Source organism: Macaca nemestrina, chromosome 11 (assembly GCF_043159975.1).
Source record: "Macaca nemestrina isolate mMacNem1 chromosome 11, mMacNem.hap1, whole genome shotgun sequence".
Taxonomy (NCBI): domain Eukaryota; kingdom Metazoa; phylum Chordata; class Mammalia; order Primates; family Cercopithecidae; genus Macaca; species Macaca nemestrina.
Genome location: NC_092135.1, coordinates 132,076,343 through 132,101,644, shown reverse-complemented (window position 1 = coordinate 132,101,644; position 25,302 = coordinate 132,076,343). Strand labels below are relative to the sequence as shown.

Below are 25,302 nucleotides of genomic sequence, written 5' to 3'. Positions count from 1 at the left end.
TTTCCAATTTAGATTTGTGGGTAGTGTGGGGTGCGTTTTACAGAACTCTGCCAAAGTGGACTGTGGCAGGAAATGAGGTTGGTAGACTCTTGCTTCTGAAATTTATTAGAACTCAATGATGTTCCTTTCTAACTTTTATCTGCCTACTTAGACATTTTATGAGCACTTTTTTTATTGGTTTCTGGGGGCCGTCCAGAATATAAGTGATGATAGGGTTTAGGACCCACTACCTCAAAATATGGCACCATGGCATATTGGATATTTTAAACGGAAAGAACTGGAGAAAAACCACACAATCAGGAAGGTCTCTCTGATCTGACTTTTCCTGCCCCTCTCCCCTGAAGCAGGTCATATCACCTAGGAAGGATTTTCTGAGCTTCCCCTACAGCAGGTCATAGGACCCTCATGTGAGAGGCACCCTCCTTATACGTAGAGGAAAAGAGTGTCCTCATCTCCAAAGACACAGGGATGCAGAGAGAAATGTGAATGCATAGGCCTTGCTAGGTCTCCCAGTTTATTACCATGGGATCATACTCTGTTTGCCCTATCCTATTTCTTCACAACCCTCCACTCTTATTAAACCTACCATTAAAAATGTTCAAGTTTGGCTGAGAACAGTAGCTAACGCCTGTAATCCCAGAACTTTAGAAGGCTGAGGCAGGCGGATCACTTGAGGTCAGGAGTTCGAGACCAGCCTGGTCAACATGGCGAAACCTGTCCCTACTAAAAATACAAAAATCAGCCTGGCATGGTGGTGTGCACCTGTAATCCCAGCTACTCGAGATTCTGAGAACCTGTCCCTACTAAAAATACAAAAATCAGCCTGGCATGGTGGTGCACCCCTGTAATCCCAGCTACTCGAGATTCTGAGGCAGGGGAATTGCTTGAACTCGGGAGGTGGAGGCTTCAGAGAGCCAAGATTGCACCACTGCCCTCCAGCCCGGGGGACAGAGCGAGACACCATTTCCAAAAAAAAAAAAGGTTGTTTCTTTGGATCTTCCTTTCCTTATGAAGGCTCCAATGCCACATAAAACTTACATTAAATTTCTATGCTTTCCTCTTGTTACTCTGTCTTTTGCTATAGGGATCTCAGCCATGAGCCTAAGATAGGTAGAAGAAAAGATATTTTTCCTCCCTGACCGTAACGAGATAACCGAATAATTTACAAATATCAAGGAAGCCATTAGCCATTTCAATCCCAAATTGCCAAAGGTCGTTTTCTGGAGCCAAGTTTATGCATTTTAAAAACATCATCGACACAGGGCCGGGCGCTGCATTTTAAAAACATCGACACAGGGCTGGGCGCTGCATTTTAAAAACATCGACACAGGGCCGGGCGCTGCATTTTAAAAACATCATCGACACAGGGTCAGGCACTGCACTTTAAAAACATCGACACAGGGCCAGGCGCTGCATTTTAAAAACATCATCGACACAGGGCCGGGCGCTGCATTTTAAAAACATCGACACAGGGCCGGGCGCTGCATTTTAAAAACATCGACACAGGGCCGGGGCGCGGTGGCTCACGCCTGTAATCCCAGCACTTTGGGAGGCCCATGCGGGCAGATCACGAGGTCAGGAGTTCAAGACCAGCCAGGCCAAAATAGTGAAACCCTTTCTCTACTAAAAATACAAAAATTAGCCAGGCTTGGTGGCGGGCGCCTGTAGTCCCAGCTACTTGGGAGGCTGAGGCAGGAGAATAGCTTGAACCCAGGAGGCAGAGGTTGCAGTGAGCCGAGATCGTGCCACTGTACTCCAGCCTGGACAACACAGTGAGACTCTGTCTCAAAAATAAATAAATAAATAAATAAATAAATCATCCACATTGACCACAGATGCTGCTCAGACAGAATGTGCTCAGGAAAGAATGTCCATTTCATAGTCATATTGTGCTTAATCATTAAATACGTTTTAGGGGAATGTAATGAATTTTGTCCTGCCTTTTCAACCTCATCCCTAATCTGGAGTACTGAATTTCCCGATTCTCCTGATCCTGGACTGAGTACAATATATCTTTGGAGAATGGACCTTTATCCCATGCAGTCCCTTCCTCCCACACATCCTCAACCTGAATCCCACTAGTGATGGGCAGTTCACTACCTCCACAGAACAATTAATCTCATTTCCAGATAGCCCACACTGTTAGACATTGTTCTTTGTACTGAATCAAAATCTTCCTCACTGCAACTTTTATCCATTGTTTGTTTTTTCCCTTGAATCATTCAGAAGAAAGTATGATGCTTGTAGGGCTTCCATTACATGAAGGCACAGAATGGCCCCCTAAGTCTTCTCCCAGGTCCTATAGCCACCAGCCATGACGTGGCTTCAAGACAGAACCAACGAGAGTCCTGAGGCGTGTCATTAAGTGTTTCTAGTATCTGGGTGCCATTTTTGAGTATAGTCAAATTCCAGATCTGAACTTCCAAATCCTCTCCCTGATATAAAGACTTTTTGTGCTTTTAGTTAGAATGGAATCACTTTGTCTTTCAAGGCAAAATGATGGAAAGAAAGACAGCAACTTATCCAAATTGTCAAAACACTTTCTTCATTAAGAACGCCCGCCTCAACCTCCCAAAGTTCTGGGATTATAGGCATGAGCCACCGCCTATAATGTTTTCTCAAGTAAACAATGTTTTCTCAAGTAAAACAATTGTAAGATTTTCCATTTTCCTAAGAAGAATCACAAACCCTGCTGGAGTCAGGTTTAAAGGTTCCTAGAGAATAAATTCCGTGGGAACAATAAAAAGCAAAAACAAAGTCATGACTGGACTCTATCCCATGATTTCTGCCCGTTCAACATACTATTTACATTATTACATGATCTGTCCCAAAGTCATTCATTCCCCGCAAAGTAGGCTATCCCGGCAGTTCCCCAGTGCTTTCTTCATCTATGCTTCCTCTAGGGCAATTCATTGGTTGGCCTGATGCCTGATCTTTACAGATGTACAGATGTGAACAGTGAAAGAACTTGTGAATAACTCCTTCCTGTTGAGATACACACCAGGCATCTTTCCCTGAAATTAATCGCTGCTTCTGATCCCAAGCCCACATGGATAGACCACTCACAGCAGACAGAAGACTCCATGTTTTTCTCCTTACAGCAACACTTGAAGCACTTCTTCACCACCATGTAGAAGTAAGCGAAGACGACGAAGGGGAAGGGGATATTGAGGCGGCTGCAGTACTCCTGCACCAGGAAGTACCTCTGGAACTTCCAGACCTGGTCATTGTTCTCCTGGACAGTGCCCACCGTGTAGCTGGCGAGGGAAGAGAGAAGGCCAAGACTTAGCATCGCGCATGCCTCATCGCTAAATTGCCAAGTATGGCAATAGTGGTATTAAGCTATTACTGCAATAGCTTAAGTCCAGACAGGAGAGAAGAACCCAGACTGATACAAGAGCCAAAATACCTCAGCAGGAAGTGAGAGTGGTCTTCAATTCATGCTGGGTCAAAAGTGTGTCTAGCTTTTAGTGTTTTGTTTTTTTAAATCACAAAAAAATGCTCAACAAACTTTAAAATTATTTTACTTCAAGATATTTCAATGATTCTCTTTTTGTGTTCATTTTCTCATGATGTTAGATACAAAGGGGTCCAAGATGTCAACACCCTTGGAACTAGCATGGTGGCCCTCATCCATGTCTAAGTGTAAACAGCCTGGGAAGAAAACAGCTTGTTAGTGTTTATCAAGAGCCTTAAGAATGTTCATCCCTTTGACCCAATGACTTTACTTCTGGGAACTTAACCTAAGAATAAGGAAATACTAAGAAAAAAAATATATGTAAATGAATATATATGTGTGACTATTGGCCACCAGCACCATAGGTAACAGCTGCCCCCACCTCCTACTCAAAGAGAAAGAAAGAAACTTAATGTTCATCACTAAGAAAATATGTCACACATTACGGTTAATCAATAGGATTACATTATGCAGCCATTAAAGCTATGAATAATTGTTTTACTACAGGGAGATGCTTATCATATATGTTAAGTGAAAATAATTAGGCTCAAACTTGTGCTTACAATATGGTTTCGTTATGCAAATCTCAGTTCACAAAGAGAAATAGATCAACCACAAATGGCGGTCACCTTGGGCATCACGTCTCGGGTGCTCTTTATTCTCTTTTCCATTTGCTTTCCAGCATGGCGAAATGAGTATGAATTACTTCCATAATGATTACAATGTTTATTTTGTGTCTTATTCCAAAATAGATAATGCCAAGGATTTCTCTGTTACAAATTAAACCAAAACTATAAAATAGCTAACACTTATTATAAACCAGACACTGTTCTAAGCGATCTGCTTAAATTAATTGGCTTTATCTACAAACAACTCTCTGATGTATGTCTATTATCTATGACGTCTATTATCATCTACAATGAACAGATCAGGAAATGGAGGCACAACAAAGGTAAGTGAATTGTCTGAGTCCCCCAGTTAGGAAGTGTTGAATCCGGGATTTGGACCCCACAATCCAGCCCCACGTCTATTTGCTTCACTGCTACATGATACCACCTCACAGAGGGGAGCGGGAAATGTTTTAAGCAATGCTCTATTTCAGAAAAGGGGTTTGAGATGTGCTTCATTTCCAAAGGATTTTATTGGGCTACTTGCTAGCTTAGCATTTTAGATAACTACAAAGTATATGACAATGTGCAAAGTTCAACCATCCAAGACATTTTTATTGCTAATATCAAATCATCCTTTCAAGAGCCAAAGAAGCTGCAACGAACTGTTTGAAGGCAAATCCTGATGGGGGAAGCATTAAATTATCTAAATTCTGGGGAACATCCTCAATGAGGTCAGGCAGAAAAATCGATTACATATGTTATGAGACCTCATTCTTGCACCTTAGTACATTACATTACATTAGACTTAAGTATCTTAAGCAAAAAAATGTCAGATATCTATGCAAAACACTAACCTACACAGACAATGGTTATGGCTTTGCTTAAAGTTTAGCTTCGTTTATCTTGGTGTTTAATAATGAATGGAACACCTCTGCAATCTACACTAGGGTCTGGATCCTGTGTAAGGCAGACTTGTAGCAAGTGCCTCTTGAACAGGGTGAGATCCTTAAAGGGAAAGGATTTATGTTTATTAAACATCTCTTACATGTAAGCTCCTATACCAGGCATGTAAATTGGTTGCTTGACTGATCCTCACATCATCCCTGAGTGGTAGATTGCTTAGGTGAAAAACAACCCGGACTGGGATGTATTACAGTGCAGCCAATCCAATCTAGCAGCCAGCCTGGCATTTCTTCTAAATGTAGGTCAGGTTGCTTTGAGGCTAATACCAAGCATCATTATCCACCCTCTCTAGCCCGCAGCTGATTCTGTTGCCTACAAAATGCACTGCATGCTTCTGCTGCTGCAACGAGACAGGTGTGCATGCAGCAGCCCCAGATTAGGGAAGGCCAGGCTAAGAACTTGCCAGAAATCAGAGTTTACTACTTGGACCAGAACAACTTACCATTCAAATTATCATCCCTGGAAGTAACTTGAAATATTCGAATTTGGGGAATTTAACCTATAAATAAGACGAGATGAACGTGAAGATATTTTAAGCAATGTTGTATTTCCAAAAAAGAATTAGATGCTCTATTTCAAAAAAGGAAATGGAATATTTGACTATATATCTAGTAAAAAAAAAAAAAAAAAAAAAAAAAAGGATTATACTGACTTCCCAGAACTCTAACACCAAAGAAAAAATTAAAACAACTGCATCCATTTTCGTGCATTGATGTTGTTTTCTGAGGTACTATTCCAAAGGAAGCAATAAGTCCTATTGAAAGGAGAAACTTCCAGGATGCTCAGAGCAGGGGAAAGCATTCTCTCCGGCAAGTGGGCCCCCGTCTTCCTCAGAGAGCTGAGAGTGGAAATGCAGCCCAGCAGAGTCCATGTAGGAAGAGATTTATTGCACCATGGCTTAAGTGGCCACTTGGAGTCAGGGAAAAACATATCTTCTAGATCATCTAAAATAGGGATTGGAAAACTGCAACTTGGGACCAAGCCAAGCTCCTCACCTGTTTTTGTACAGTCCATGGGCTAAGAATGACTTTTACAAAGCAGGGAAGTGCGGGTGGGTACAGCATCACTGAATACTGCTTCTTTTGACACATCTGACCAACGACCCTAGCTGGCCCTTACAGAGAAAGTCTGCGATCCCTGAGCTATAGTGCACGTAGGCCAGTGCCCATGAATAAGGCTTTGTGTTTATAACATTCCCTACTTTAAAGAGCTCTGCCTCATATGTCACCAATCATTTGTTCCCCAGGACAACCAGGTTGACTGCATGGCCCCTCCTGCTGGAAGGGTACCTTCCTCTGTACCTCAAGGGCAAAGGTGGATCCAGTGAGCAGCAATGCTTTCCCAGACAAACAGCACACATCTCAGGGGGTGTGAGTGAACCAGCTGATAACTGGACATTAATACCCAAAAGTCATTTTGCATAAATAATGCATATTCAGGATCGGCTAGGCTGAGGTTTATTTATACACCGAGGTCCACCTGACCCGGATGGCAGCAACTTCCAAAATGTTCTGTTTCTCTCAAGTCAGTCCAGGACTCAGCCAAATAGACATGAGGGTTCTCCAGAGGGGGGCTCCTAATGGAGTGATGCTTCCACCTGCTTTCTTAAAACAATGTTTTTATTCTGTAGACACTGTTTTCAAATTCTGTAAAGGGGAGAGTGAACTCTGCAGAAAAGGATTTTCTGGGCCAGCACGTGCACACCCCCTCAGCAAAGCAAGCATCAGAGCGGCTTACAGACCATCTCTCATGCCCAGGGTCTCACCCGCCCCAACTGAGATGGTTCTCAAAGTCTCCTTGACAACCAGTGGCCATCTGGTGTTGTCCCTGAGAGAATTCTGCAATTTTCCCTTTGTGCATCTCTCCAGCAATATCTTGTGCCCTTGGCGTCCTGTCCCTGGCAAACACCCAGCTGGCTGGAGACGTGCAGTGACAGCTGAGGTCCATCTCCTGAAACCAGTTGAGCACCTTCAGCTGAGCAGGAGAGGAGGAGGAAGGAGAGGCCCTGCAGAGGGACAGCAGTTCAGAAACTCACTGAGATTGGAAATGCTACCAAGAGGGAATAGACATTTAGAATTCAGATAGCTTTGTACATATATGAAGTCCAGAAGTACATTAAAAAAAAATACACCATGACCACAGAATAGGATGACTAAATATTAAAAACATTTATATCATTCATCATTTGTACAATACATCATAATACTAGATCAAAAGGAAAAATAGCATTTCAATAGCTGCTAGAAAGTCTTCTGGCAACATATAACATCCTTTTCTGATTAGGAAGAGAAAGAGAAAGGAGCTTAATAAACAAAAAAGAGGAGGAACTTTCCATGACATGATAAAAAAAAAAAAAAAGGTAATTTAGTAAGGAGAGTCATTCCAGAATAAATAAGGAAAACTTTAATATCCTTCCTATGTACCAAAAAGTAGTCACTGAAAAAACATAACAGAAAAAGTATCTTACTTTTTTTTTCCTCCAACCATAAGTGGCTGGAAATAAATTAACAAGGAATCTGCCAGATGCATATGAAAAAGACCATAAAACTTTACTGGGAAATTATATATGTTTGAATCAGTGAAAATCATACCATTTCTTCTCAATAGTAGGATGCTAAATTCTCTTAAATGATTCTACAAAGCTAACATCATCACAATAAAATTCACAAGAATTTTTGGGGGAAGGAGAAAGAAGAAAGAATTCACAAGACAAGCCTTAGGGTCCTCTGTACAATTAAATATACAAGAAATGCCAGAAAAGTTTGGAATAAGAATAATGAGGGAAACTTGTACAACAGATGTTAGAATGATTAAAAAAAAAAAAAAAAAACTTCAGTAATCAAAGCCATTTGGTAGTAAAAACCAAAATATAAAGACAGATCCACAGAACAGAATGCAAAATCTGCAAAAAAATTCACAAGGAAAAAGTAGATGCTAAAACAATGGCAGAATTTTCAAATACATTGAAATACAAGAAACTTGTCAGCTAGCTCTCTATCAGATGGACGCCTCATCCAAACTTTGCGTAGATTTCATGCATTTTCCTTTGTCGCTCCTTCCCCAGCACACAGGCAATATCTAGCCAGTACTGCTCCATGGCCCGTGGTGACACTGACTTTTTGCTCTCTCTGACGCACTGGTGTGTATGTTAAACTGTGTAACACATCCTGGTTCCCCTCTCATTCTACAACATCAAAAAAGCAAGTACAAAGCCAACAACAGCCAACAGTAAGAGATGACCAGCGATTGGATCGCACTGATTGGGAAGGGATAATTCAGGTTAGTATATTGCTAATAGAGTAAGCAACTAAGACTGTGCCATATACCTGCACAAAGACCCATGAAATTTCTCTTCACCTTCAGGAAAATGTCCAAATTCTTTAATATGCCATAAAAGACCCTCCGTGACCTGGCTCCTGCGCACCTTTCCACCCTCCCTGGCTCTTGATTCCTCCTCAGACTAACATTATCTCCCCTGCTTCTATATCTCCTACCAACACTCCGGGTTCTGGGTCCATGATCCTTCAAGCAAACATCACCCCCATCTAGAAGCTGTTGCAGATCCTAGGCTCCCCTAGCCAACAGTCTCACAATTAATAACTCCCTCCTCTGCAAACAGCCTCTCCATGCTGTTTATATTACATTACATTATATATATAATATTCAAATGTTTCCATGTCATCTCTTCCCTTAACAGCAGGGACTTAACCTTTCTCTGCCTCCCACTCCTTATGGGTAAAATGGCAATAAGGCTGCCTGCACCTGAAGCAGGTTGGATGAGGTGGTCAGAGCCTCCCTTGACAGGAAATAAGAAACTTGTCAAATTGATGAAGAGAACAAACCGCCTAACAGTGCACAGACCGCATCCTGAGCTCGTGGTTAGAACATCCTACAGCAAAAAGGCAGGAGCCAAAGGGAAGAATCCCCACACTTGCACAAGCACAGTAACCTGTGATTAGTGTCCTTGGGCTGAACTGTGCTCATTATAATAGTAAAAAACGCACCCCCGGGTGGAGATTTAAAATGCTTATGAGACATGCGATGGATGTACTAGCACGTACAGCCGCTGCACGTGTGGGTCTAAGAAACCACTCCTAACATGCTTAATAGCAACACCCCTTCCCACCCCTTCATGAATAATCATGCAAATTTCCTATAAAGGAACATCCCCCACTATTAGAGCTGTCTTGCCTTTGAACGGCCCGTTCTGACCAGCTGCTAGAGTGTGTTTTGGTTTTGCAATCAACTCTCTTGCTTGCTTTTACTTTTGACTCACTTTCAAATTCTTTTCTGTCCCGAAGTCAAGAACCTGAACTAGCCCACCGGCTACACACCTACACAAAAATGAGTCATCATTAAATGAGGTGACCCCTGTAAACCACTTGAACCTGCGCCCAGCATGGGAAAGCTTCAATAAATATTAGCTATTGTTACTATTACAATTATCTGCGCTCTTCTTTCTATTCTTTTCACCCCAATTCAATAACCTCCCTTAGACTGTTCACACACTACTCAAACCTTTAGTTTGTATCGGGTCATTAAATTTTCTTCTTTCTACTTTTCTGCATGTTTATATTATTCCTAAGATCTGAAAAACATTTTTAGAAACTATTCGACATCAGGATATGTTTGACGAGTCCTTTTCAGAACTGCATGGGGTGAACTTATGTTCAGGACATGATGCTTATAAACGCCCTAGCTCCTGGTAAGTCGACCTGGAGTCATTTACTTACTTTAAGTTCACTTCCTGCCTCTGATAAGCCACACAGGGCCTGTGATCGATAATTTTAATGTAGAATAATCACAGATGTTCACGTCCATTTCCTTTCTCTGTTGAACACCATCTAGAGAGCACTCCAATACTCCTTCAGAATTCCCAAGGGTACATTTGCATTGCAGTTAATAAGGTTGCCATTGTGTATGGTTAAGCTTTTAAATGAGTATTTTGATGTGGTACCAGGGAAGGGTCACAGCCTGGGGCCATCTGCTCACGGAGTAAGCCCTGAACAGCTTTAACAATGACCAAAAACAGTGTTCCAAGGACTTAACCTAAGGATACCAACACGGCGTCTCTCGCTGTTCTGGAGTTCCCCAGACAGTTATTAGCAAGAAAAGGGCCTCTGGTTTAAGCCGGAGCTAATCGAGGAGGCTCCCCAAGGACAGGGATGTTGCAAGTTGTCACAGTGGGGCAACAGTAGGATGTGATGCAGTGGCTCTGGCCTCATGGGGAAGAGACCTGAGTTAAGCCAGATAATGTGCAGCCAGGACCACAGTCACTGAGCTGTTGGGACTTCATCTCCTTCACCTGAGAGTGACAGACGAGGCTCCCATCCAGCTCAGCTCCAAATTCAATCATTTCATTATCAAAATGCAGGTAATGGATTACAAAAGTGTCACGGTTCTCGTGAATGACTCCTTCAGACAGCTCACAGTGTATAGATTCAAGAGAGCTCTAAATACCATGTGCCTCGCTGAGATGTACCAAGTTAGCACAACTCAAAGGCCATGGCTTTAGGAGCTGTCGGTCTTTTTGTTTAATGTCTGTAAATATAGTTAGTGGTGAGTTCTTACAGGACTATGCAGTGTAGCTATGATATCTTATCACTGTAAGGAAAGGCCTGAAGCCATCCCACTCCCCCCTCGCCTTTGCTTCAGGTTTTGGGATTGGTCTGGTTTCTTTCCCTCTCTTGTGGAGACATAATCACCCATCACCTGCTGCTTCTCTCTGCAGCTCAGATGTTGGCCCCTCTGATGTTTGGACACCATTTGGACATCATGACATTGGCTGGCTCCCTGTGAGTCAGACAGGCTTCTGGATGCCCAAGTCCCTCCCTGCCACCAGCTAGGTGGTGAGGGAGAGTTTCACCTTCCCTCCTTAGGGCCATGTGGAACTAGCAGCCACATAATCTTCATGGCCCAGACACCTAGCACAGAGCAGATGTTCAACATTTACGTGATGATTCTCTTGCCGATTTGTTACTCACCATTGATGCTTCTCAGTATATAATACACCAGGAAACTAAGCTCATAACTAATAACTAAATAATGAACTCAACATGGGTAAGAACCCATTTTTTTCATTCATTGAATAAAACCACAAAGTGCCAGGTGCTGAGATGGCAGGCACAATCTTCACCCTCCAGAGTTCACCGTTTGCAAGGAGAGAAGGTTGTTACTATGCGAGTAAAAAAGTGCCACAGGGGCTCAAAAAGTCTCTGTGTGAAGTGGGGAGGCCATCAGGTACCACCCTGGCAAAAGACGATTCCTGTCTCTGTAAAGAGCAAGCAGGAACTGGGCAGGAAGAGAAGTTCAGGATGGAACAGGCAATCCAGACAGAAGACAAGTATGTGCAAAGCATCAGGCATGGCAGATCACCCCGTTTAAGGACGAGCATATGGGAGGCCTGCCAGGGGACAGAGAGCAGGGAATGAGCATGGTGGGGAAGCTGAGAAGCCTGAAATTTATCCTGAATGCTGTAGGGAAATACTGAAATCCTTTCAGAATTTTAAGCAGAACAATGACTGTGTTAGTCCATTTTCACACTGATGATAAAGACATACCCAAAACTGGGCAATTTACAAAAAAAAAAGAGGTTTAATGGACTCACAGTTCTACCTGGCTGGGGAGGCCTCACAATCATGATGGAAGGCAAGGAGGAGCAAGTCACGTCTTATGTGGATGGCAGCAGGCAAAGAGAATGAGAGCCAAGTGAAAGGGGTTTCCCCTCTAAAACCATCAGATCTTGTGAGACTTACTCATTTCCATGAGAACAGTATGGGGGAAACTGCCCCCGTGATTCCATTATCTCCCACTGGGTCCCTCCCACAACATGAGGGAATCATGGGAGCTACCATTGAAGATGAGATTTGGCGGGGGACACAGCCAAACCATATCAGCGACATTTTAGAAACACCACTTTTGGTCACAGTGTAAAGAAGACTGGAGTGGACTGCAGAAGGACATCTCCAGACACTGGGAGACCAGATCAACACACTGCTCAGTCCTTTTGATACGTGACGTCCCCAGAGGTATGTGCTTCCACACAGTCCTGCTCAGAGGGAGGCCACTGGCCAGAAAAGGCAGGTGACCCTCATCTGTAGTCCTTGCGCATCTTGAAATCTCAGGGCTCTATTTGACAATTGTCTTTTCCTTATATTCTTTTCTAAATTATGAATGTAATGTGTGATCATTGTAACCAGTGAAGTATATACTTGATTTTTAAAGTCCATGTTTTTACTGTTAGAAAACAATATTATGCTATAAAATTATTTGAAATTTGTTTTTATATTTAAAAAATATCATCCTTTCAAGTTAATAGATATAGATCAAACTTTGTCTTTTAGGAGCGGCATAATATTCTGCAGTGTGGATACAGCACACTTTCTTTAACCTTTCCCTAGTGATAGACATCAAATAGTGATCTAATAAACATCTTTGTACATACATCTTTAGGATAGATTCCCAGATGTGAGAGGTTCCAACAGAGGTTTGCATGTTTTTCCTTTAATAACTATTTACAAATTACTTTCCTAAGAATGGGAAGTGAGTCAGGTTCCCAGAAGCAATGTGCATTTCCCAGCATCATCCCAACACCAGAGACTCCCTTTAACTTTCGTTCATCTGCTGGGTTCAAAACAGTGTTTCATCGTTTCCATTTGAACTTTCCTATCCACAAAATTGAGTCCTTTTTTATATGCTTATTGGTCATTGGACTTTTCTTTCTCTGAATTATTTATTTTCTCTGACAAGTTTTCTATGGGTTGTCTTTCTCCTATAAATTCACAGGAGCTCTTTCTATTTTAGGAAATTCATTATATGCAAACATTTCCCCTAATTTATCAGTTATTTCCCCTAATTTATCAGTTATTATATGAAACTGTTTTATGTAATCAAATATGTTTATCTTTCATTCAGAGTTTCTAGGTTTCTGGTTTTGAATTAAGAGTTCCCTTCCACCCAAAGGTTTAACAAATAATGTATTCAATGTGCATATTTGTCAGTTAATTTTCTTTCTAACTGTGATGGGATTTGTGCACTGAAAATGCTGATATACCTTAAAGGAACAATATAAAACTAAGGCTCTCCCACTGAAACTACCACTGGGGCTCTTTGCAACCCTCCTAAGAAAGATGGAGAGGAAATGAAAAACATCATTTTCTAAATGTATAAAGAAGAATTACCCGTATTATTCCCTCCAACCTCATCAGGCATGAGCCCTAAAGGAGAGTCATTCTCCAGTCTCTGCTCTTTGTATTCTGATTTAAACTGAAAAATGTAAAACAGTAACTAACTAAAGTCTGAGTCCTGTAATCCTAGAATCCATACCACTGAGCCCCATAGCATATAAGGCACCTTGGAGACAAGTTAAACCACATTTCTGTCGCCAAGGGATGATGTTGTCACCAACCTCACGGAGCTCCAAAGAGCTTGCTAAATGGATGTCAAATACACAGCCTGGATTTGATGGAGATTGTCACAGGTGCTTGTCTTCAGTGTCAAATAAACTCAAGGCACAGCTTATATTTTTAATATGGTCCCTTTAAAAAGGCCCCACTCCCTCTAGTCCACCAATCCCCCAGAAGATCTCTAAAGTATGTTCCTCAAGGGTGGGACCTTTGCGATGCTCCCAGCACCTCCGGCCTGGCCCGGGGCCTGGCCCCGGGTGGACATCAGTGAACATGTGACTGAACACATACCCAAACATGGCGACCAGCAGGTTGACCAGCAGGATGTTGGTGGATAACATGTAGATGCACACCAGGGGGATGGTGATCCACTCAGGGAACCGGGGCAGGTTGTGCTCATCCAGCTCCACGCACAGTGGCTTGGACTCATTCCCAGTGAAGGTGCAGTGGGCAAAGTCATACGTGGTACCTGAGGATGTAGAAACCAAGAGGCAAAGTGAGGATCCTCTGGAGGGGTGAGAATGATGGCATCCCCAAGGCCTCAAGAACGTGATGGTCATGAAATGTCTTAGGTCGTGTTCTAAGGCACTTTATCCAAACAAGTCACAGTCCTTAGAATCACCTGTTCATCCACTCAATGCGTATTTACTGAGCAGCTACTAAGAACAAGGGGCTTTGCAAAGATCAAGATAAAAGGAAGGGCCAAGTGAACGTGTTCTTTGCCCTCAAGAAGGTTCCAGCCTCTTTGGATAGGCAGATAATCAACCACACACATTTAAAGTCTCAGCCCATGAAAAGTGCTAAGAAGGACACACACAGTGCTCTGAGGGGCGTAAACGGAGACAGCTCATCCAGGAGCAGCTTCCCAAGGAGGAAGGGTCTCAGAACTGAGAGCAGAGGATTAGCAGCAGGAACATGAACTAATGGGGAGGGTGGGAGCCTAGAGCACCCCACAGAGGCAACAGCATGTGCAAAGGCCCTGTGGTGGGGGCGAGGTGGGGGTTGTAAACATCAGTGGAAATGAGAGAATAAGATGTGCACTGAGCAGACATATTAACGTTTTACTTTTTTTTTTGAGACGGAATCTCGCCCTGATGCTGAGGCTGGAGTGCAGTGGCACAATCTTGGCTCACTGCAACCTCCACCTCCCAGGTTCAAGTGATTCTCCTGCCTCAGCCTCCCAAGTAGCTGGGACTACAGGCGCATGCCACCATGCCTGGCTAATTTTTGTTGTTTTAGTAGAGGCAGGGTTTCACCCTGTTGGCCAGGCTGGTCTCGAACTCTTGTCCTCAGGTGATCCACCAGCCTCAGCCTCCCAAAGTGCTGGGATTACACGCATAAGCCACCATCCCCAGCCTATTCTTAAAATTTTTACACTGAAATGATGGGAAGCCATGAGGCTGTTTTAGGCAGAGGAATGACACGTCAGATTCCCTTTTCCAAAGAATCTCTCTGGCTACAGCACAGATCAGAAGGGGCTCGAGGTGAAGGAAGGTGAGGAGGTTGTGCCTAAGACTCAGGCAGGCAAGCGATGAGGATGGCTCGCGGGGTGGCAGTGGTGACGGAAAAAACAGATTTCAAAAAAACATTTAGGAGATAAAAATCAACAAAACTAGTGGATGAATTGAATAGCGGGGAATGAAATCCGAGAAGGTGTTAGGGGCAACACTGAGGCTTCTGACAGCTCTGTTCACTCAACTGTGTGGAAGCTGGCAGCAAAACTTCACAGGAGGACACTGGGGGAAGTTTGGGTCTGGAAGTGGGCATCAAGACCCTTTTATTAGGATGTGTCAAGGTGCGTCTGAGAAATCTCAGAGGAGGGGGCACTGGGTACAAACGACTGGCCTCTGAGAGCTGCTCTGTGCCAGAGATCCTCATCCGAGTGTGTGTGGGGTCATGCCGGCCAGTGAGAGGCCCCATAGAGAAGATGTGCTTTACCAGTTTTGCCCATGAAACAGAGACAGCAAAGTGGAGTCACTTCCCCAGGGCACACAGCACATGAGTGGCTACCCTGGATCTGAACCCCACCTGCCAATTCCTCTTTAGATTCCGGTGGAACTAAAACCACGGACGTGGAGAGTTGTTATGAGGACGAAACGCATCTGTTTCTGTAAAGCGGCAGGCACAGTGTGCAGACTGGGCGTGACAATACCAAGGTGCCTTTCCACCACGGCAGGGGAAAAGAGCTGTTTCTAAGGTCTTGGAAGAGGCTTCAGCAGATGGGGCCAGAGAGACTTATGAGGCTGGGAGGATAACAGAGAAAACAACAGGCATGGAGAACTGTGACCAGGAGAAGCAGGCTCTGGCTCAGGGAAACCAGGACGGTTTTATCGCGGCAGGATAGGAAATGACGAGCCAAGGCTATTGTCAGCATCCTAAAGATGCTTCAGCCCGCCATCCAAAACACACACAATTTACATAGCCCCTCACTTTCCTTCTGTAAATTGGGTGTGGGCAAATTAAAACCATCTGTGCCACCATCAGCCTGCCTCCAAAAACCAGTTGGCAGTGGACTAACTAACGCCGGAAGTCTAAATTCCAGGTTCCAATGTGGATTTTCCAGTGTTGCTCTTTTTGAAAGAAACGGGAGCCCAGTCACTCTGTTACATGGGTGAGTACAACTCACAACCCTCGTTTCTAAACTAGTAAGCCTTGTTGCCTTCAATTACCAATTTTCAATTGTTATTGAAAATATCAGAATCACTATTTTTGAAAAGGTTTAACAATTGAAATGTTGGGCACCATCTGCAAGGCTGATGGAAAATCTTGCTTAAGAGCAAAGAAGAGGTTTCGAGGAGTTAGTTTTTACTGTGTGGTGTTAGAGTCTGTTTCACGTGCGTGCTTCTGAAGTGCGGTCTCTGGGGCAGCCCTGGGGGCTGGTTCAGGGAGCAAATGCCTCGTCTAAGCTGTTTCCACCTGAGCCAAGTCAGGCTTACCGTCCACGTCACTGGGCACCTGGCCGAACATGGCCAGGTAGGGCTCGTAGATGACCGAACGGAATATCCACCTCCAGCGCTGCTCATTCTGCCTGAGGATCCCTTGCCTGGCCACGCCAAAGGCCACCATCCACACCGCAAAGAGGAACAGGAAGAAGAACACGTCGATGAGCTGTCAGGGAGGACAAGAGAGCGGAGTCAGGACTGTGCCCACAGTCGGCAAGCCCCTTGGCCTGGCCGTCCTCAGTGGACCATGGAGAAGAGCAGTGGTTCCAGGGCTCAGAGCATCTAAGTCACCCAGAGTTCACTGACTAATTGACAAAGGCGGTCATCATCATCTTTGGATCTTAGGACATCTGTCTTCCAGGGTTAAAACCAGTTTGATGCATTTTTGCTTACTGATCTCCAAACCAGCCCAGCAACAGCAGCTTTCTGAGTGGGAGCCCAGCTCTAGAGCAAAGGAGGAATCTAAGTTTTGGAGGACCTCTCTGTCCCTATACCTCACGATTTTGATACACTTTTAACCCCAAAATTATTTTCGTAGTTTGTTTGTTTGTTTGTTTGTTTGGAAAATAAAAGCTATCCTTATTAGACAAGAATGGACCATTTCATTTTTTTTTTAATTTTGTGCACACATAGCATGACTTCATGGTGACTGGATGCCCCAGAAATGCTTTGAATTAAAACCACAAACTGAAAGAACCTCAATATTGGAATGGAGCTTCCAGATGAGCTCATCTAAATGCTCATCTGATTTAAAGACAGAAACAGTGGAGGTTTGGGTCATCTGGAAAACAAGTTTAGGAAAGCAACACCATCCGTGTGTAATTCTGTCTATTACGTGTATATATAACAAGCCTGCTATAGCCTTTCCCTGTATCTATATTACACAGTTACATGATTCAAGTTCCAACCCTCACTGTGCATCTAGCTCACCGCTTGTCTCTAGACAAACACAGTCCTCCTTGCACTCAACTGTCCCCATGTATAAAATTGGCATAAAAGTTCCTCCCCTGACCACACTCTTAGCAAACTGTCAAGACTCAAATGAATGTACATTGTAAAGTGTAAAATCTAAATAAGTATGAGGTTATTTGTTAACAATGCACTAAATGACACTGTTTGCTCCTCAGGACCATCTTTCATTAAATTTTAACCTGGGAGAGGCCCCTGATGAAATACATCAAAGAAAGCAAATGTTACTGATGGTGAAATGCAACAGTCATTCTAAGGACAAAATCCTCCTGTCAACCATTAAAAGAACTCTGGGCCCCACAAGAGAAATGATGACTACAAATATTCTTGACTCTTACCATCCTCTGCAGCATTATAATCTTGGGTCCTAAGTTTCTGCTTACAGTAAAAATGTGGATCAATCTTAGAGTGAAAATAATGTAGTCCAGACAGAAAATGACTCGTCCAGAATACAAAGAGCTTTTATTAGAAGAGTGGAGGCTAGGGGAAAAAGAAGGAACAGAATTCATGAGATATTGACAAAACATTCTAAAGTTTTGTTTCTAAAAATAACCCGATTTCAAGAAACAGGCAAGAGCTGGAAGGTTGAGTGAGTGCAAACAGGCCAGAAACACCACCCAGCAAAGGCCATGATCTTCTGCTTTCATGGACTCAAGTACAGTCAAGGACATGAAAAGCAAAGATATCTCACCAAACTGAGCTCTCAGAGGTTCCTGTCTCTTTAGCCTGCCATCCTCACACACTACTGCAGGAACCTAACCGTGCTATTGCTAACTTCCCTGGCTCACAAGGCTTCTATAATGATGCCAAACCCCAGCCCATCCCCGTGACCATTTGGGACTTCACCCTGCCAGCTTTCCCCTAATGAAACTTACCTCATTTGCACCAGATCATTTGATTAACCACCTGCTAATGTGCTCATTGAAAGCCATCTGTGCTTTCTAACTGGAATGATCTAGAATCATGTCCAACCAACTGTGGCTCAAATGCTGGAACTTTAAACCCAACCAGAAAGGGAAGCTATCTGAAGAGGAAATTGACATTTTTACCCCATTCAAATTGGAGAGTGAACACTCATTGTAAACCATCTCATTCTGTATAAGTGTAAATATGAATGGTTAAGCTTCTTTACAAAATGACATCATTTGAAAGTACTACTCACATATAATTGCTAGCTTTATCTTTTTTTAAAAAATTGAAACAGGGTCTCGCTATGCTGCTTAGGCTGGTCTCAAACTCCTGGTTCAAGTGATCCTCCCACCTCAGCCTCCCAAAGTGTTTGGATTACAGGTGTGAGCCACCATGGCCCAGTTGCTAGCTTTATCTTAAAAGTTATTTGGGGACAACAGGCCAGTTGGGATGCAGGCTAGGCAATGCAAACCATGGTTTGGGGCATACCCTAATCTCTCCATGATGTGGAATACACATTGTTTTTTTGGTGGTAATTTGTGGTTGGTTTTTCTAATCCCACACTCTGGCTGTGCCATTGAGGAAATATGCTTGTAACTGGAAGGGCAGACTCCACAGCCAGCATTCAAATAGAAGTTAAGTGCATATTAGAAGGTCATATGGCCCAACACGAAACAATGCTGTATGATATTTAACATTCTCAGCATCTTCTCCTCTTATTTGACCCAGCAACCCCATTACTGAGTATATACCCAAAGAAAATAAATCGTTCTACCAAAAAGACACATGCTCTCATATGTACATTGCAGCACTATTCACAACAGCAAAGACACGAAACCAACCTAGATGCCCATCAGTGGTGGACTGGATAAAGAAAATGTGATACATAAACTCCATGGAATACTACACAGCAATAAAGAAAGAACATGGATGCAGCTCGAGGCCATTATGCTAAGCGAATTCACGCAGGAACAAAAAACCAAATACCACGTGTTCTCACTTATAAGTGGGAGGTAAACACTGAGTACATATGGACACAAATATGGGAATAATAAACACTGGGAACTCCAAAAGGGGGGAACTGAGAGAGAGGGGCTAACTGCTGGGTACTAGGCTCACTACCTGTTGGGTACTAGGCTCACTGCCTGTTGGGTACTATGCTCACTACTTGTTGGGTACTAGGCTCACTACCTGTTGGGTACTAGGCTCACTACCTGTTGGGTACTATGCTCACTACTGGGTTAGTTCAACATATGCAAATCAATAATTGTGATTCACTACATGAACAGAATTACAAGCAAAATCTACACAATCATCTCAATAGGTACAGAAAAAGCTTTCGATAAAATCCAACATCCCTTCATGACCAAAAAAAAAAAAACTCAACAAACTAAGCATTGAAGGAACAGACTTCAAAATAGTAAGAACCATCTATGACAAATCCACAGCCAACATCATATTGAATAGGCAAAAGCTGGAAGCATTCCACTTAATAACTGGAACAAGACAAGGATGTTCACTCTCACTACTCCTATTCAACATAGTACTGGTAGTCCTAGCCAGAGCAATCAGACAAGATAAAGAAATAGAAGGTATCCAAATAGGAAAAGAAGTCAAATTATCTCTCTTCACTAATAATATGATTCTATACCTAGAAAACCTTAAAGACTCTGTCCAAAGGGTCCTAGGACAGATAAGTGACTTCAGTAAAGTTTCAGGACACAAAATCAATACACAATAATCAGTAGAATTTCTCAGTTTCTATTTATTTCTCCCCATGATCAGGTGCAGAGGCTCATGCCTGTGACCCCAATGCTTTGGGAGGCTGAGGCAGGTGGATTGCTTGAGCCCAGGCATTTGAGACCAGCCTGGACAACATGATGAAACCTCATCTCTACTTAAAAAAATAATTTTCCCCAAAGTCTATAAGAACAAAGAGAAAAATCATGCAGGACCCCTTTTAAATTACACATCAGTGGGACGGGGAAGAGAGGGGACTCAACTTGATGCTAACCAAGCTGCATCTCTATAAAGCAGACACAATGATCTTATGTAATAATCTCTAATGAGTAACAGACTTCCCTTGGGTTTGAAATGTCTGCAGAGCTTTTCTCCACTTTTGTACTCAAAACACGGAAAATTAGGAGAAGTGAAGAGAGTACTTACCGAAACACAATTCCTGCTATGAAGTAAAAAAGCCCCAGCGTGTCCATAACATTCCACAGGTCAGTAAAATAATTCACCCCATTTATGTACCACTGTGTACAGAAAGGGACAGAGAGGGACATTAGCAGCTTGGAAATATCAACCACTTCCAGATTTTTCAATGTCCACTCATTTTCTTCCAGGTCCTTTTTGAGCCAATGACGTGTTTGCTTATTCTTTCATATGCCAAGTGAGCCCTACCACACGCCCCACGCTAATCCGGGAGGATTGGAAAGTAGGTTGCACACTGGCTGTTCTGCTCTTCGTGTCTGCTGGCAAAGTCAGGAAAAAGGATTGACGTATCCTCACCGTTTTTTCAACAGGAACCTGCAGAGGGTGAGTACACCCTCCGTAGGCAGATGTAGACTGTCCGGTCACCACGTACAATGGTACAGACTGTGCACTACACAGTCCTACAGAGAATTACTCATACTGTTGTCATCATAGATTTGTGTCATTACTGTAAAATTTTTCTGTCACATGGCAGTAAAACATCTTGATTGAAAGGAATCTTTTTTAAAAAATGTGCACACAGGTGCTGTATATAACATCTATGAGGACAGATGTGGTCACAGATATGACTGACAGGAACAGTGTGCCTCAGGGATTGATGTGTATGTATTGGTCATGATTCTTGGAAGAAAGTATGTCACGAAAATACTGAAACAAACAGAGCGTATCCTTTCTCTTTTCTCATTTTCCCAAAGAGGGAAAGGAGAAGACCACATCTGGATGGCTCCTATATCAATCCATAAACTGGATTTGGGTAATTCCAGAGTGACCAGCTAATCCTTTCATTTGTCCATTCATTCAAAATATATTTACGGAGAGCACATGGAATTCCAAACACCTGTGCCAGGCTCCCGGAGCACAGAAACATTGGTGCAATGCTAATTCTCAAGGAATCTACTGTTTGGTGGGAAAGACAGATGTTAAACATGTTGAAAAGAAATGACACGAAGATCGGTATGGGGATAAGACCGAGGCCCTAGGTGAATTCAAAGAAGGAAACCCAACACTTGTGCAAGGCGGGGAAACAACACCAAAGAAATGTCAACAAAGCAACAGGGCATTTCTTAATGTTACTAAATGAACTCACCAATAGGAGTCCATCTGATATTTAGATATTTCCTACCTTGCTGTTGAAACCACAGCCTAGAGAGGCTAAGGAACTCACTCAGCAAGTGGCAGACCTCACGATTCTGAACCCAAGTCAGTTGCTTCTTCCCACATCACTCTGCTTCTTCAGATCCCACAGAAATCCTACAGTCTCAGATGTGGAAGGGATTCAAGACACATCATTCATTTCTCAAGAAGCATTTCCTTTCCTTCATTTGTAAATTCGAATAGCAACTTGAGTGGGCCAAGGGGGTGAGGGCACTATGAAATCAAGCACCCAGGAAATTTTAAATTCCCCCAGGCTGGGGCAGCACCGTGGGGTGTGTCAACAGTCCACTCACTATGTGAAGACTCAACTCTCTCTCTTTTTTAAATCAGTACATAGGATGTTATTGCAGCATTTTTGTTGCAGGGAAAAGTATAATCTGGGAAAAAGATGTGGTCCTTCATTAAAGAAATATTGAATATATTACAATCATGTTTTTTTAAAAGGAACAGAGTGATGTCATTTGTCTTGGAGAGATTTCCACAAAGTAAAAGAGAAAGCAAAACGCAGAAAAGTATGGGAAACGGAATCTTGTTTTTGTAAAACAAAGAATGAAGAAAAAAGCCCCCAAACATACATATGCCTACTCTATTTCATTAAACCTCAGATTGTAAGAAATTGCAGTTTCAGAGATGTTAAAATGTGAAAAAAGAATGACATCTCAGATTTGATGTAATACAGTGTGTGTACATAGCACATGGACCAAATAAAAGCAGAAAGAGACACAGCAGTTTATTAACATAGCTTGAGGGCGTTGTCTTTAGAGTAAAGGTTGAGAAAGTCCGTAGGGAGACTAACAAAGAAGGAAAAAAAGGCTCAACAAGCACACACACACACACACACACGCACACACAATATAATATTCCATTTCTGTGAAATATGTGTGTTTACAAAAAACTGGGTTGAAAAAGAGATCTATGTCTAAGATTAACTTGCAGGAAAGCCCATGAGAAATTCTCAAAAAAAAAAAAGCAAATTGTAGGGTGATGAACACAGTATGATTCTATTTGGATAAAAACAAATAGAACACCTGCATACATTCCTCTCTTTATGGGCATGAAGAAGGTTGTGGAAGATCATACTCTAGATTGGGCAGGATTATTCTTTATATAGTCCCACTTGTGATAAGCATTATTACTTTGTGATTTTATAAAACTAAATAAAATAAAAACGGACAAAAATTGAGGGGAAACATCTTGCCGTATAGCTAAAATACGTTTGATATTTTCATTTGTATTACAATTGTCTCTGCCAACAACCATTATTATCAGGACCATAATAAAGGACAAGAGATCTGCTAATTCCTCAGTGATCAATGACAAAATTCAACTAGGCAGTCCACATGGTTTATATCTCTTAATGTATCGTCAACATTCTTGTCACCCTATTCACTCAGTTCAAACATTCTGCCTAGGCTCAGAAACCAAGACAGGCTCCTTCAGGGAGCCACAGGAACTGTCTGCTTTGCTGGTGTTAGCAGCTCCAGTGGCCCCTCACCAACAACCTTTTCCTCTTCTGGTGCCTGGTAAGATAAGGGGGATTGGGAACGTCCCTCCCTGCTGCTAGCTCCCCGCTTAATGCCCTGCAACAGGAGGCAGGTAGGCACCGGGAGACTTGCACTGCCCCAGCCCAACTTCAGCCCGGGAGACTTTCAGAAGCCTGACCTACATGAAGAGAGACATCAGAAATAGGTCAATTCTGAGGCTCCAAGTTACCATCGCAGGGAGAAAACCTGTTTTTAAAGGAAAAGAGGCCTCTTCTCTGAGCGTAATGCCAGAGATAGGCTGTATTCACAAAATCCCAGGACACTGTGTCATCCTATCCATCAGGATTTGGGGATTCAGCATTCCTCAAGATTGAACGGTGCCCCCCATGAAGGCATGATGGGACTCATCCCATTTTAAATAAACATCCCCAATGTATGTTTCGCAGACCCAAGGATTATTTAGCAACTGTATTTGCACTTATTGACTGCCTCGTTTCAAAATTCCAAATTAGCATTTCGACATCTGCATTCAGGCAAAGGGACACAGGTACATACGGAAGCGCATGACTTTTTGACACCCAGACACAACTTAAATCAGGTCACACCCTGCTTGGGTTTTTGGGGTTTGTTTTTTTTTTTCCTAACAAGTGTAAACTAGGTTAATTAAGACAGCACCAGGCCAGCAGAACTGTTTCTTAGAGGAAAGCAATCCCATTTAGGACGTCAAATGCATGAGTCTGCAGACCGGAAGAGAAACAGCGACCCCGAGTGTTGGATTCTTTTAACAGTAAGAATCTCCATGGCTATGTTCTACAGACCCGTTCATGCTGCAGAATCACAGCTGTGAGGCCGGAAAAGGCCTCGGATGGCAGAGCCACCTGGAACACACACTGCTGACCCTAAGCACAGGGCGCTTCCCATACTGTTGATTTCATACCCAGGATTTCTGAGTTAAAAGTGGCCCATTCAAAGGTAATTCTTAAAAATAACAAGAAGAGATACTTAGTAAGCATCCCCCCCATATCCAGCATCACCCACAATGAAGGCAAACAGAATAGGTAGGGGTCAACCAGGCCCAGGGAATTACTTACAGCCCGTTGTCCTTCCCCAGTTTTCCTGCGCACCTGCCCCTGTCTACTCCCAACCCACGTCCCTGCCCTGTGTCCTCCCTGAGCAAAAACACCTCATGCTAACTCTGCCCAGGGCCCTTCTCCAATAAAAATGTACTTCTCCTGAGTCTCCTCCTGCATGACCCGAACAGGTGACTTAGTAGCTAAATGCACATAGGAAATTGGCACAGAGATGTCTGTGATTTACAGACTTTGGATGTCACTGTTGCAAGTCCTCTGGGCCAACCTCCCAGTAAATGTAAGACTCGCCCACTTAGTGCTGCTTGCCGATGCTCATCTCTTCTCCTTGAAAGCTCCCAGAAATCATCATGAACTGGTACAACTCTCCACGGGGGAAGAGATCTTCGTCTGTTTGGTCCATTGCTGCCGAGAACAGTGCCTGGCACAAAGTAGGGGTGTGAAATATTTGTTGAAAGGAAGAATGCATTAATGAAATACTTGGATGAAGCCAAGACCAATCTCCCTGCAGCTTACATCCAGGCCAAGGTCTGCTTCCAAAGCAACCCAGAACAAGTCCTCTCTCTCAGATTCTTGTTTTTTGTTTGTTTGTTTGTTTGTTTTGTTTCTTTTTGTTTTGTTTTGAGATGGAGTCTCGCTCTGTCACCCAGGCTGGAGTGCAGTGGAGCAATCTCAGCTCACTGCAACATCTGCCTCCAGGGTTCAAGCAATTCTACTGCCTCAGCCTCCTGAGTAGCTGGGATTACAAGCACGCACCACCATGCCTGGCTAATTTTTATACTTTTAGTAGAGATGGGATTTTGCCATGTTGGCCAGGCTGGTCTCAAACTTCCTGACCTCAGGTGATCTGCTCGCCTCGGCCTCCCAAAGTGCTGGGATCACAGGCATGAGCCACTGCGCCCAGCCTCTGGTTTCTTTAGATGCCTGAAGGAATCAAACAATGTCTGGACTTGCACAGCAGCTTCTGAGCCTTAATGCAGCAAGGGAAGCAGGGTCAAGGACAGGTAGAGAAATGTTTGGGAGCCTGAGGGGTGAAAAGTAGCAGAAAAAGGACTTTTGACTTTTCATCAACCATTCTGAAAAGAGGCCACCAAAGCACCCT

General features: G+C 43.2%; 1 protein-coding gene across 18 annotated transcripts in view; it reads right to left on the bottom strand.

Annotated features, from left to right (window-relative positions):
- Window positions 1-25,302, bottom strand: part of LOC105473878 (transient receptor potential cation channel subfamily M member 8) — a 97,652-nt gene that overhangs the window by 16,306 nt on the left and 56,044 nt on the right. For 15 of the 18 annotated variants that reach the window (XM_011728023.3, XM_011728022.3, XM_011728027.3 and 12 more), the window contains 5 exons: window positions 20,423-20,514; window positions 17,686-17,827; window positions 16,373-16,544; window positions 13,728-13,905; window positions 3,067-3,257 (listed from right to left, as the gene is read on the bottom strand). In XM_011728023.3, coding sequence (XP_011726325.2) covers window positions 3,067-3,257; window positions 13,728-13,905; window positions 16,373-16,544; window positions 17,686-17,827; window positions 20,423-20,514 — 775 coding nt within the window. The remainder of the gene's footprint in view (window positions 1-3,066; window positions 3,258-13,727; window positions 13,906-16,372; window positions 16,545-17,685; window positions 17,828-20,422; window positions 20,515-25,302) is intronic. The other 3 variants (XM_011728024.3, XM_011728032.3, XR_982559.3) reach the window with 2 other exon arrangements.